General features: G+C 38.5%; 1 protein-coding gene across 1 annotated transcript in view; it reads left to right on the plus strand.

Moving 5' to 3' along the window:
- Positions 1–2,432: 2,432 nt before the first annotated feature.
- Positions 2,433–14,109, plus strand: part of LOC135473217 (neuronal acetylcholine receptor subunit beta-2-like) — a 39,959-nt gene continuing 28,282 nt past the window's right edge. Inside the window, 1 exon segment of the mRNA XM_064753065.1 lies at positions 2,433–2,854. Within this exon segment, the coding sequence (XP_064609135.1) occupies positions 2,776–2,854 (79 nt within the window). The 5' untranslated portion in view covers positions 2,433–2,775.

The raw sequence follows: 14,109 nt of genomic DNA on the forward strand, positions 1-14,109 counted from the left end.
AATTTTGTGCACTACCTTAAATAACGCATCAATTCATAACATTTTGCTGGCGATTGGGGATTCGGATTTAATCGTGGTTACCTATTGCTTACGTTTCACACACATTTTTGTCCGCCGCTGATTGACTTGAATGCTGAGTTGAGGAAATGGAATCCCAAACGTTTCGAACAGCAAATGAAACGAGATGAAAACAGACTGTTGTCAGTTGTATGATAAGCGATCAGACTATTTTAAAACACCCAAAGCTACAGGAAACTAGTGGACTGTCATCCCTTTGGCGTCCTGTGTTGTACGGATATTGTCTTTCCCGATTGTATCCATTTAATGATCAGTCGAAAGCAACACAAAGGATGTCAAAAATGAGAATACAGCCATAAGTGTTTGATTTGGTATTCATGCTATTTACACACTTATTCTATTTTAGAGATGGAAACACGAAAGATTACAAAATCAATACAAAAGACGATGATATGCCTTGAAATGTCTTAAATCTATAAAGATTGCCATGCTGTTGTGGAAGCATATAGATAAACATGAAAACTCCCATAAGCAAACATAGGACAATATTAACCTGGTCATGGGCTGATAATTTTGTCTCGCAATCAGGTAGGCAACGTTACGGCAATCCTAATGTCCAAGTCCGGATGGGTATGTGAATGTATGGCGCTTCGGTTGAAGAGTTTCCATGAATTACACTCGAGGGGATAAGCATATGCGTGTAAACATGTTGAAACACCATAAACATTTGTAGGTGAAATGCGAAGACGTTGATAAACGATATCTACAGGATGTCGTATATGATTTTGTAGTCTTTGATTACTGTGCTTGGTTAGAAATGGCCGGATGTATCGCTGAGCCACCTGGGACAAATAAAAATGAGTTCTATTATTCGTGGTAACTATAGCACAGATACGGTACATTAGAGTAACCCGAGCTCTGTTCAGAATACTCCACAGAAAGCGCGCTCTGATGGTTTTAGCTAATTCCATGACATCGACTTAAACCCTTGTACTGTGAGTATACAGAAGATCACCGTTGTACAGCCTCGGAATTAATCAGTAGCTGCTTTAAACGTTTTGTCTTCACCACGTGAGCTCAACGCGCGGTTATATTTAGACAAAGACTGACATCTGACGTTTTTTTCAGAAGTGGAAAAACGCCGAGGAAGTCTGGATAATCCATTGCCTTTCCAAAGGCTGTTAACTATTGATATACACGTATGTGCGTAGTTCAATAGACACTGGGTATACCTATATCAGTTATGCTTATTGCTGACTAGTCGCCTGTGTCCTTCGGCTACTATAGCTCCCACAGCAAGACGAGCGCTGAGACCAGGTACCACTATACAGACGGAGTAAGGGTTCGAGTTGCTAACAAGGGAAATCCAGTAAGTGGCGACTACTGGGTGCCTTACTCTCGGCTGTAGGAATATGTACAAACATTTCTACTTACTTATACCTAACCGAAGCGGATAGTATTTAGAGTGAGTGGTTTGCCAGATGCTCGCTGTGCTCCACATGCCAGTAGAATGTGTTTAGTATTACATGTATGTAAGTGGTGCACTTTCAAATTTTTAAATCATATATGTTATGGTAAGTCGGGTGCATTTAGCGCTGAATAAACCAATATTCGTATTATTACACCATGCATATGCCTCAGAGATGCACTTTCAAATTTCAAGTCAAAAATTTCATGTTACCTAGGATGCATTTATAAGCGTTGCTGAAAAAATTACATTCTTATATTCTTATATTACACCATGTAAATGTCCAAATCAGCACACTATTGTCTATGAACGAGCCTTGTTGTTCGTTCTGGAGGTAGTTAACAGAGGGCGTGAAGACATGGGCATAGCTGGCTTTTGCCCTGTACTTTTCCGACGGAATCCTGCCATGCATGGAGTCGCCTCATTACGGCAAACATCAATTGTCAATATGGTAACTAAAACAGTTTGCTTGCTTTCACCAGTAAGCCATCAATGCCCACTTGTCCACTGAACATAGGCTTTAGAGCAGTATAATAACTTTGGTTTCATACAACTGTATTCTATTGACTCACGCGCCAGACCCGGGCTGACTTGCACCAGAACACCAGAATTGAATTCTGCTACGATGCACGAATATTCGGTTGACCTAGAGAAATTAACAAACCATTAGCGGTTGGATACCTCGCCATCGCGATCTCGTTTTTCCTCAGCTGGTTAAGTTTCCTGCGAACAGCCGCTGTAATCCCAATCTTATGAATTTTCATCAGGAAATCGGGGTTATTTTCGCTGCCTTACCAGGGGTCAATCCCTACGCACCGAACACATGAACGGGCTTAGCGTCAGACTTCACTTAGCTTTATACTGTTAACTCTTCAAGGCTTACTACCGGATCTCCTCCTCTAGGGTTGAGAATTCTACTTTGCTTCTTTTTATCTTTGAAGAAACCAACTGGGTTACCGGTGGATGTGTAATACCGCCTGGGCCACGTGACTGCATGGTACAGCCCCGTCGGCCTGCCACAGGAATCAATCATGCCACATGCAGGACCGAAAAGTAGGCTCCATGCGTGATGGCTCCTCAACGACGTCAGCTCTGCACCGCAAAGCCCACAAGTTAATCAGCCAGTGTTCTTCCAGCCTACCTTCTCACCTCGTCAGTCTGTCGACCGTGGCCAGGGGAAATATGAGCCCCAAACAGTTTAAATATTTCAGGAACTGGATGTAAATAGTTGATGGGAGCTCCCAATATTGCAGACTCTCCGAGCATTCTGGATTCAGTATATCTGAAGAATGGCAATAGATCGTGTTGGATACGCCTCGTTTGTCCTCTTATGTCTTCTACCGGCCACCGCGTACGGACTTGCTCAAGGTGAGTAGTTTTTAACCATACACTTTGTTTTCAATATATCTGTATTTTAACTCGTACATTGTTAATATACGGTGACATTGCACCACGTGCTGACTTGCCTGGTGGTTGTATTTATTGACTAGATGGTTATCCACTAGATACGATCCACGAGCCACTGCCTGTTTTAAGGGAGAACATACGTATCGTAGCCTACTTTGGCATATTGTAGCTTTTCATGGGTTAGATTTCTGCCCTGATCTGAACCCTATGGCTATGTGTGAAGGGTAAAGTATGTTCATAAATCAATTGTGAATGTTGTCCTCCCTGAGGTTGGTACACTACACGTACAGACACATGCTTTACGGTATTGTTGTTCTCTTTGTTTAAATATAGATTGTTCTTGGGTCGAATGCTATAAGCTCACCGACAAATTAACTACAGCATCATTACAAAGACCGATACTTCTGTGACATAGGAGTGGACTGTGGTACTAAAATGGCCTAATGATGTGATTATTCACCTTGTTCAAGCTGAGAACATGTACCTTAAATTGTGGTTCAAAGGTAGCAGACCTCTAAAAGCCTCCGCATACTGGCGTCTTGTTTGTCTGTCGATTGTAACCGCTGATTTGTGTTCGGGGTCAGTAAAACCCGTGGTGAGAGGTCGGTGTCCATATCGACTCAAAACTGGCCGCTTAATTTAATAACTAACTTAAGTGTGTTATTGGGCTTCTTAGAACCTTTCCAGTGGTCAGTCTAGCGTGCAGGATATTGCAATCAAGGGGCTTTCGAGTATGTTGGGAAGGAGTTATACTGGCTAATGACGCAGACATCAGATGTAGCGGCCGGTCTCTGTACGACACAGTTACCCGTCCGTGTGTCTTCCTCCAAACCGTCACGACCCGGCTGGCGTGTAAATACACGCTCCAAACTGCAAGGGTTTGTACTTTAGCGAAGGAAGTCGGCAATAAACGGAGGCCAAGCTGGCGGAGAAATCCATTCCAAGTCTTAATTTTTTCTGTCAGGTCGCTTATCCTTAATCCTAGGTGTTACACAGCATTTTTCTGGCGTGTATATTGTGGCTTGATGAAAAGATTTGGTGGTTGTAAGCCTAGGCACGATTTGGTTCATGTCAACACATATTTGGTGATAACCACAGTGTTCAGGTTTGCTTAAAATTAAAATAAAGTCTATATAATTTTTATCGGAAGAGTAATGCCTTTGTTATATAGTGTATTGTGTTCAAACATTGTTGTATTTATTACATTTGGTCTTCCATCACGATATACGTGATATCAATTATTCCCTAACAGAAACAGTTGATATACGTGATCTCAATTGTTTCCTAACAGAAACAATTCATTGCATGCAGGATTGAGAATTTTATTTCTGCGCACAATGTTTACCATGAGATGTTTTATCGTATGGAAGTATATTGTGGTAAAAGCAGAAGTCCATTCGGCGTGTCTGGATGTTTTGTTCGGATCTGATGTAAAGGAGAAGTAGCAAATGAAAGCCATGGCCGTCGACAGCTGGTTGCCAACTCTGAGCTGATATTAATGGTTAATTGACGTTGCGATTGCCTATGCCTGTTACTGACACAGTCTTTATGTTGTTAGTCGCTAGACTCGCTCGCACACACAGATACACGGTTGAATCTATTTCCCGGAGAAGAAATAGACGGTAAAATAGTCTATTTACTGTAATAACGTGTGAGTGAGGAAGGCAAATTAAACTCCCGTTGAGCAGATCAGCAGTGAGGTCTGGAAACAGCAACAGCCTAATTCCGTCGTCTCCGTAGGAATGTGTTCCGGCGGTCAAAGCAAAATTAACATGAACATAGTCCAGCACTAGCCTTAGATCGTCATTAGCTTAAGCATCGCAGTTTTACTGCTCCAAGATGCTTCACAGACTATTCCCCCGTGGTTAAGTAATTATTTCTGCATCAACAACATGTGCTCAAAGTGTATCTTATAAACAGGTGCTCGTTTCTGAATTATTCTCAGGTATTTATAAATGCAAGAGGGGAACTAACACATTCTGAAGATTGGATACATATTCCTCCCAGGTAAAATGCTTTTGCGAATGAACGTAACGGATGCTACACCGTAAAAGTGTAACCACAGCATACAATAGAAGCTATGTTGGTAGTGTAAAAACACGTTGCATCGTACAGTGCTATATATATAAAGATGTATTCGAACGATACATGCCTCGCACTGAAAGTAAAACAGTGTTTGCATCCCCCTGAAACAATAGTATGATCTGTTGTTTTAACACCAATACAGTGAACCATTGTTGTGTGAGATAACGCAGAGTATATTGAGGGAAAACTTGTCATTTTAATCAATACGTTTATATTAAGAGTAAATTGAAACAGAAAAAAGATCGGTTTTACAGCCATAGTCACGTGTATGGCCTTGATTGAGAGATGTACACTTGAGAATACATAGATTGTCCAAAGGTGTAGTTAAAGTCTGTCATAAAACTGTACAAGTAGAATGCGCCTGGATAGGACTCACTTGAACAATCAATGGTTGAGTCCATGGAAAGCTATATGGATTATAACTTGCTTTTGTCCTCTGATTTGAAGCAAACAGCTCCTTGGCCAAATGTTGAAAAACTGCCCTTTGTCGTGTTTATATTGATCTTAACGGACACTTAGTTTTTGTATTGTGACGCAAGTAATGTGGAATTCTGACTGAACAAAAATAATGGATAAAGACTGCACAAATCGCCATAGCATGGCGTCAAATGTAGGCCTACGGTTCTTAAATCTCACTGGGAACAGAAACCAGTTTGGTTAGGAAGGCAATTAAATACCTTATCACAAAAGTTACTTGTGAATGCGCATTTAAAGCGTGATCAGATAATTGTTTGAAACAATTTTAGAAGATTGTTGATGACTTTTGGTTGTGACCAAAAGCTGTAGCCCTGTCTTCGTGAAGCATCCACCAACCGGTACATCGAAACATCTGTGGAAGAAATAAATACGCTTATAATGGTAATGTGGGATGTGATGTCTTCGTCTACCGAATCGTCTAGCACTATATATATATATATATATTCCCAAGCTTAGTGTTTATTACTTTTACCGTCTGTGATGAAGTAACCATCTGCCAACTCATCTCCAACACAATATTTTGCTCTAGTTGACTACTTATATCTCCCATCACAAAAATGGCGTGGACAGTCTTCCTGAGAAATTTCCATTCCCTGTCATATTATGGACATGGAAAGTCATTTAATTGGTATTTTCATCTCCTATCATAATTCGACATTGAGATTCACCTATCTGGTATATCAGCGTATTAAATTATGCTCAATTAAACATATCCCATTCTGAACAAACATTACCTCTTTACGGATTTGGAAAGCGTAAAGAAACGCAACGATGTTTAGCAATCCTGTCTGAGCAAGTTACATCTATAGCTAATTAAATGATTAGTTGCAGTGGTTTTAATGTATTAAGTATGTCCAAATTTTATGCCATTTATGTTCATTAAAATTTGAGGTAGATATTCTAGCAATTGTCTTACGCCGGCGAATTTCATTATCGACTGTCACCTATCTTAATCCAAACAGCATCAGAAAATTTTGCCTTTCTTTTGTAGTGCGAACAGTTTGATGCAATGCATTTCTATCTCCGCAAGTGATAATTTAAGACCATACATCTGTCATCCATATTCAGAAAAATGAACGTCTTACTGCCTAAATATTTTCTCGATTTACGACTTCCTTAGCAATCATTGCCAACCATACCGTTCCCATATGGCCTGACATATTATACCAGTGACGTAACATTAACATCACTGCATTGTTTACCTATTTCAAATTAAGCCAATGTGCTATGGGATGTGTAAGTTGCTACGATTTATCCATTTACATGAACAGTCAGAATAAAAGCCTGACTGATGTAAATTGACAAAAGACCATATTTCATCGGTCACGTGTAACCATATGTCAGCTATAACCTTGTCGTCGCTGCTCTGGGGTTACTCTCTATGCGGTATGTCTTTAGTTATAATGTGTACAACTCCCCCATCATACAGATAGCCTGCGAGAGTGTACGGGGGCTTTCGATGCCGGTGATTTGGAAATGGTGCATACAAGAATGATGTGATTGTTGATGAATATGGGTGGGTTTTGGTTATTATGTATATTCTTTCCATGCTTGTCGGCTGGATAAATTTCATTTTTCAGTGCACCCGACGGATTATTTTAAACCGTGACTTAAATATACCTGCTTTCTCATGAAATATCATGGTGTCTATGTAACTATATCATTTCTTCTATGAACTATAACCAGGGAATAAGCCCGTATACTAAACACAAACATGTATTTCATAACACATTTCCGTGGTTACACAGATAAAAAATCTGATATTGAATGATCTAGTTGCCCAATCATAATTAAGATCCTCCCACTGTCGAGGAACCATTGAATAAGAATAATATTCTAAGAATATAGAGTGACCAATGCTCTAGATAAGCGGTGAGAAAGTTTTGTGGTAGTTTCCATTTTGTAAACTCTGTCGATTTTAAATCAAACGGGACAGACAACAGCGTGAAGCAGACATTCTGTGAACAATAGATCGAAAAAGGAAGGTGTTTTTCCTTAAATGGTGAAGATAAAAGCTGAAAGTCTCAGTCTACATCAAAACAATTTCGCATTAACTTTGTCCCAAAGCATTTTTTGGATTTGCTGTTATCAGGAAAATGGTTTTAGCAGAAGATGATATAAATGACTAGGCTTTCGACGAGATAGTCAATATTTGCCGGGCTATGGTTTGCCAAGGAAAGGGCGGGTTTCCTTTGTATTAGCAGACAGCAATTTCTCCATTTGACCCCCAAATGTATAAATCTCTAGAGCCAGGATCCAAAAAATTGTATTCTGACAAGCTATTTACTGATTTGTTTTCCATATGTCCTTCGGCAATTCGGGAAAGAGATAAAAGCATTCTTGTACAAGGTAGTTTTACGACTGGTGTAAAGCTTGTAGACTGTTCTAGGCAGATATGCTGTCCTAGCGCAAATGATTCACTTACAACATACATCTCGGTGCTATTATGTTGCCATTTTTTTTTCAAAATGGGTGCATCTAGATCAACGTTTAAGGGATACATTTTATTAGCTACTAACACACAGCGGAAGCATAAAAATAACCCTTCTAATTCACTGCTGGTACTTTGAGCGTTATTCGCGCAGATCTTTGAATTAGCAGGTGTGATTAGTAGGTTTGATTAGCAGGTGTGGTTAGCCAACCCTTTGTTAAATACGCTTTCTTCAAGAAATAGTTTTTATGCCAGACACATTTTGGAATCAGCAAGAATTGTAGACTTCGTCACAGTATAAATCGGCATTTAGGCTTCCGTATATTTTGTATTCACAGCTCCGTTTGTCTTGCTAGCATAAATTTGCATTTTGAGAACAATTTATTTTTACCTATACTTGTAATAAAACTCTTTGTTATCTTTGTTTACATAAAATAAGGGTCTGTGTCTCTTTGAGCATTGTATGTATCAACTTGCCATTATAAGAACCCCACCATATTCAGGCCTTTGTTACCTTCGAGGTTTGTTTAAACACATGTTTATGTCGGTATCTACTATGGAAGGTATATTGCCGGATATGTTATTTGTACTCTGTACATTGCGAAAGGCATCCGGTATTCACTTTTGGCGGCCTGATTAGCAGTCAGGCTTAAAAAAGTTGTATCACTGGATCTCAGAAAGAAGTCTAGACTGGTCGACACAGCTTTGAAACCCACGTGACCATGTGACATGTTAAAACAAATATTCCATTCACTTATTTAGTTACATGTTTCATGTCAGATAAGTTTGAATCTGTACAACATTTTGATCAGATCTGTATCAGTATTGTGTTTATTCACAGCTCTGTGTGATGTATTACTTGCTATTTATGGGTGTGTGTTCAGGTTTCTGAGGTCGATTTAGTTTGGAATGGTCTCATGACTGTCCCCTTGTCGTTTTCAATTTACAATCTCATTTGAATCCCTCACAGAGAGGCAGTTTACGTCCTGCAGTCGACTCTATCATAAACGACATATTAATACCCCTTGCAGTGATTCAACGCAGGCTCCGCGAATCGTAAATTTTAAATCAGGGCAAAAACCGGCAAAGTACCCTCCCCGCTGTAAGGGTTGATTTACGGTCTTCGTACAATACCAGCACGCGGGTATTTCCTCTCTGCCAATAGAAATTAAACCAACTGTACGTCAGCCTCAAGGCTTTATAACATGGCCAATAAAATCAATCACTAAAACTTGAACTTTCTCTCCTCTTATGGCATCGTTAAAATGGAGACCGAGTGTACGGATCAATTATGATGTTAACGGATTACAATTACTCTTACTTCCTGGTTGGCATGCAACCAATATAACTTAATTTAAAGGCTTAAATCATTTAGCCATACAACCAGTTTATATTAAATGTCAATTTCAAATACGTTACATTATGACGAGGTAATAAAATTTTTTGCAATTACCCCTGTTACTTTTAAAATTTTAAACGTACTTTATAATACATCAGAACATTAACATAGTGATTGTTTCGTGCAAAATGTTACCCTCTAAAAACCAATATATATGGTAAAGCACTACCGAAATTACTGTTAATTTTTAATTGAAAATCAGATACTTTTTGAATGAGTCGAATGAGGTGAGATGACGCTATCAACAATGCTTGCATTAAAAAGCTTCCTAAAGTTTCAGTTAAAGCAATAAAAATACCATCCTTCATCGTTTTATTGTAATGTTAGCCCTAGTAACGATCATTTATATGCGCTATACTTTAGATCTGATGTTTTCTATTTTCGCAATGTTATCCATATGTTGTGGCTGCCTATAAGTGGTATATGCTTTGATGCCTCTATCGCCACACTGGACCAATCTTAATGAGAAGGAGGATGGACAATAAATTGTTGACAGTGAAGGCTGACCATTAGCTAAATCCCAAACAACTGTGCCCTTTGGTTACACACTTAGACTGACTCTAGATATAAATCCTTCACCTGTCTCAAGCGTAGTGCATCAGAATATAAACACGACATATGTTGGCCTGGAAAGTTGCCAACAAACTGAACAGTTTCCTTTAGCTAGAATTCTTGTCCTCTATTTGCACGTTGTTGTACAAATGCATGTTGTTGATAATGATTTAAATAGGAATTTTTCCTGTAGTGATAAAAACTCTGGCTGTCCAATGGGATATGCTTTCCCGGTTGTATCAAAATTAAAATTTGAATGCATTGACGTTTCAGGATTTGCCATTACATGGTCTCGAGCTGAGTTTATTTAGCTGTGGCATAGGTAAACAACTTCAGACTGTTGAACACACGTTTTCAAGTGTAGAGCTTTTTTATCTTCATTCAGGCGCCATTTTGTTTGTACTGTGCTAGTGTGAAGAGGCTTTGGCATGTGCCCTCATTCTGCCTGAGTACAACGTGGGTCTGGAATCCATCCAGGCCAGCCCATGCTTGAAATTGCACGCGAAAACAAATACACGTGTGCTGACAAGAACACTGATTTTGGACACGGGATCCATTTAGTTCCCAACGATTTATACTGAAAAAAAAACCTCGTAGGTGTGAACGAGTGACAACACGCAAGATTTCTGTTGAGAAAAGTTGATAAATCAGCCGTGAAATAGCGTGCAAGGTTACCCTTGAGCCGTGCTCTTAGCGTGTTCTGCCATTACACTGGCCAAATACATTACAGCTTCTCTCAATAAAACCTGACCTGGTTTTATCCCAAGTTTTATTTCATTTTCTCGTTCTTGTTGCGGTGTTAATGGAACAAATACTGCCAAATAATGGCTATACATCGCAATGCTGGTAAGAATTGGGATAGGCTGCAAAAAGAAATTTTGTTAGCACAAAGATTCCACACAAAACACGGCTATTCAAATATAAAAACAAAATTTTCGGTCCTAGAAATAGCAGCAATAATGGTAGAAAACGGCATAACAAATGCTTAGGACTATAAATCATTTCAATATTTAGACCACGAGACATCGTTGCAGGAATTCTAAAGATAAATTTTTAATCAAGTTTTCTACATGAAAGAGAAATTAATAGGCTATCTATCATTAAGTGCTATCTTTGATCACGGTGTAAAAATGTTGATCCGGTTTTTCAGGTTCACGTTTGTATCTATATTTTACATATACCGAAATATTTCAAAGCATTACACAAGGTTCTCACTCTTTATATCGGCGCGTGTTCATGCGAATGTTCCATGTAAAATCTAGTACCGAGCCTCGGCCAATGGAATTAGAAATATGGAATATAAAATATTTTAGCGCTATCTTGTCTTTATGGTTGTACCTTGCACCAGTGTCGTTAGTCTCCTTTCTTGCTTTTTTGTTTGTAACTAAATGAGGTAAATGTTAAACTCACGCGCAATGACGGAAAATTATTTTGTCCATTTTTAAATTATTAATATAAGGAACTATTCGAATATGACCTTAAATTACATTATCTGCTTGTCTCATTCAGCATGCAACAAGTTTAACTTCATGTGTAATATTACATATTAAATCTCGTTGACTGGAAATACTAACTGGGTTCTGAATTATATGCCTGTAGCTCTGTAATACATAAAGCGCTGATTTGACGGGCTACAAGGTGCTTGATGGAAACCGCCCTAAAACTGTAACACATTTTGTACATTCACAGCAATATACCAGCTCACAAAACAGTCGTAATAGTCGATTGAGAATGGCACAAAGTTTCTAAAGAAATCTGTATTTTCAAAATATACGGACAATCACTTATGTTTTAGGAATCCACGTGGATGCATGCATGGGTATATGTGAAGAGTATATAGTTAATACCAATGGCTTTCTATCATATTGTAACTTAACGCGAAATCAGCGATACCACGTGCATAATAAATATTGTTCATATTGTTCAGCGACATAGGACGGAAAAGCCGGAATTTTGCATTCTGAGTTGCGTCGTTTTTCGTATAGTGATGATGTGATGATGATCGAAAAAACATCAATGGGTCCAGGCATTTCGTTTCACCTCACCTAGTTTTACAACATATCGATCAATCATCAAATATGACTCCAGGCAAATATATCTGATATTATTTATGACGTTTGTCACATAAAATCCACTTATATATTTCACAGTAAATATTTAACGGTCACGTCAACCGTTAACATACAAGGACCTGGATTGACTGTACGCACATTTTTAGGTATACATTAACGGAAGATCTGCAAGTAGATTTAGAACCGAAACTATTGAATCATAATTATTATAACTTTCAGGCTAACGTACTAACGTTTGCCCGAAATATAAACCGGCTTTTATCGAGTCTTATAAATACTGAAATAAACCAAAATAATGAACAACAACAGTGTATTGCAGGGGCTGTGATTGTATACTTCTTGGCAAGGTTCGTCAGTACCATTAACGAAATCATACCAGTTAACTGAGGATTTTCACATGACTGAAAACTATACTATACGTAAGTAAATTTGCTCTTAAAAGTTAACAATCGATGGTATACATTTAAGGTTCAAAATAATATTGCACCTTGTATTTTCTTCTATATAGGACACAGATTTCCATCACGGTGTTTCCTTAACCGGTAACGCTATTTATGATATGCTGATGTAAGTTTTGTGATTTGTTTACATGTATTTGCAGCGAAATTGGAGTTCTGGTATCGTGTTCTGATTAAAGTTTTAGCACTTAAAAATTGTCGTGATATTTTTGGAGTAGTTTTAAGAATATACCAGAAGCTAGTATACTGCGAATCGACTCTGAATTGTACATATGTAAAAGCACTGCTAATTTACGCTCTGTTTCATTGAGTCTTCCTGTTTATTTATTTATTTGGTTCATAACGTCGTTTCCACGAAATTCCCGGCTGAAAGAACGTGTCCATCTTTTCACATGGAGAATGTTAGGCGTTAAACTGGAGATTGGATTTTGTTACATTTTTTGCAATTCACCAAAAACTATTTATGACGGAAGATAACCTGTGTTGGACAGAAAAACGAAGGGCTGCATGTAACATATATTCATTACCACTACGATATGTAAAATAATAAGTAAATATGATGAAATTAACAAGTCTACCGTTTCTTTCCACATATCTTCCTTTTGGAGTTCCTGTGTTAATTCTGTAAAGATAATTTTCATTTTAAATTGTTTACTTGTTAAAGGCTTGTGTTTTGGTGTACATTATAACATCTTTTACTTTCAAAGCTAACAGTTCTGATAAAATTCACAGTATTAAAAACATTGGTAATTAGTAAAATTAGATTATAATAACATTCAAAATGTTGTTTGAAACCAGAACATTCTTACAATGTTGGTTGTATATAAAACACAATAATCATCTACGTCGATGAATGATTACAATGTGAGTGGCATATCTGGTAGAATATCACCGCAGGTTTTCCCATAACGAAAACTCTCACGTTAACTCTTCGTGGGCTAGGATGTGCTTAGATTACAAAGACCGCTTAATATGCCAATGTAAAAGTAACTCAGCAGTTTCTGTACTCTATAAATACGTCGTATTTATTGAATAAAGAAAGCGAAAAGCAATTTACAGTTGTATTTTTGCGATTGGTGCTGTTAAATTTGACTAAGTTCGATTAATTGTCGAGCAGGAACCATGGCAACGGTTTCAAAAGGCCACGAGCGAAAGTGTTGGGATGGAACAATGCACGTCACGTAGATAAGTGCATGCCACAACATGGCGCTATTCGTAACAGTTTGCGGAAATACGTCCATTTAAATGCAAATGAATAGACAGCGTCAGTGTTAGAGGGGCTGGGAGAATTTGTCAGACAGGGCATTATAGCACCTCGATATTACATTAAAATAGTTGTAGCCCAGTTTCCTGTTCACCGTAGTTGGGAGGAAGTCACGGCACATCCTAAGCTCAGCCGTGCTACTCTATCACCTTTCTGGAAAATTAATTTCCTTGCGCGCTGGTTGTGTTTATTTTCTGCTGCTACTTCTAGTGATTGCTCATTTGTTCGTTTAACACCGACAACATGTAGTCCAAACCCAATTAAGATGATATTGCTCTTCAAGCGACAACCTTTCTAGCCGCTTAGCCGTGTGGATGGCCTGTGGAAATACTTGTGATGCTCGGACGGTGCCATGGACTAGGTCATATTTACCAGAAGACGCTACATGCTGGTGATAAGACCGACCAATTGGCATCGGGTAAAGATAGAGCCTCCAGTCAGTTAGAATACGACGGTCTGCTGCAGTCTAACGAGTTTT

The sequence above is a fragment of the Liolophura sinensis genome, chromosome 1, assembly GCF_032854445.1.
Source record: "Liolophura sinensis isolate JHLJ2023 chromosome 1, CUHK_Ljap_v2, whole genome shotgun sequence".
Taxonomy (NCBI): domain Eukaryota; kingdom Metazoa; phylum Mollusca; class Polyplacophora; order Chitonida; family Chitonidae; genus Liolophura; species Liolophura sinensis.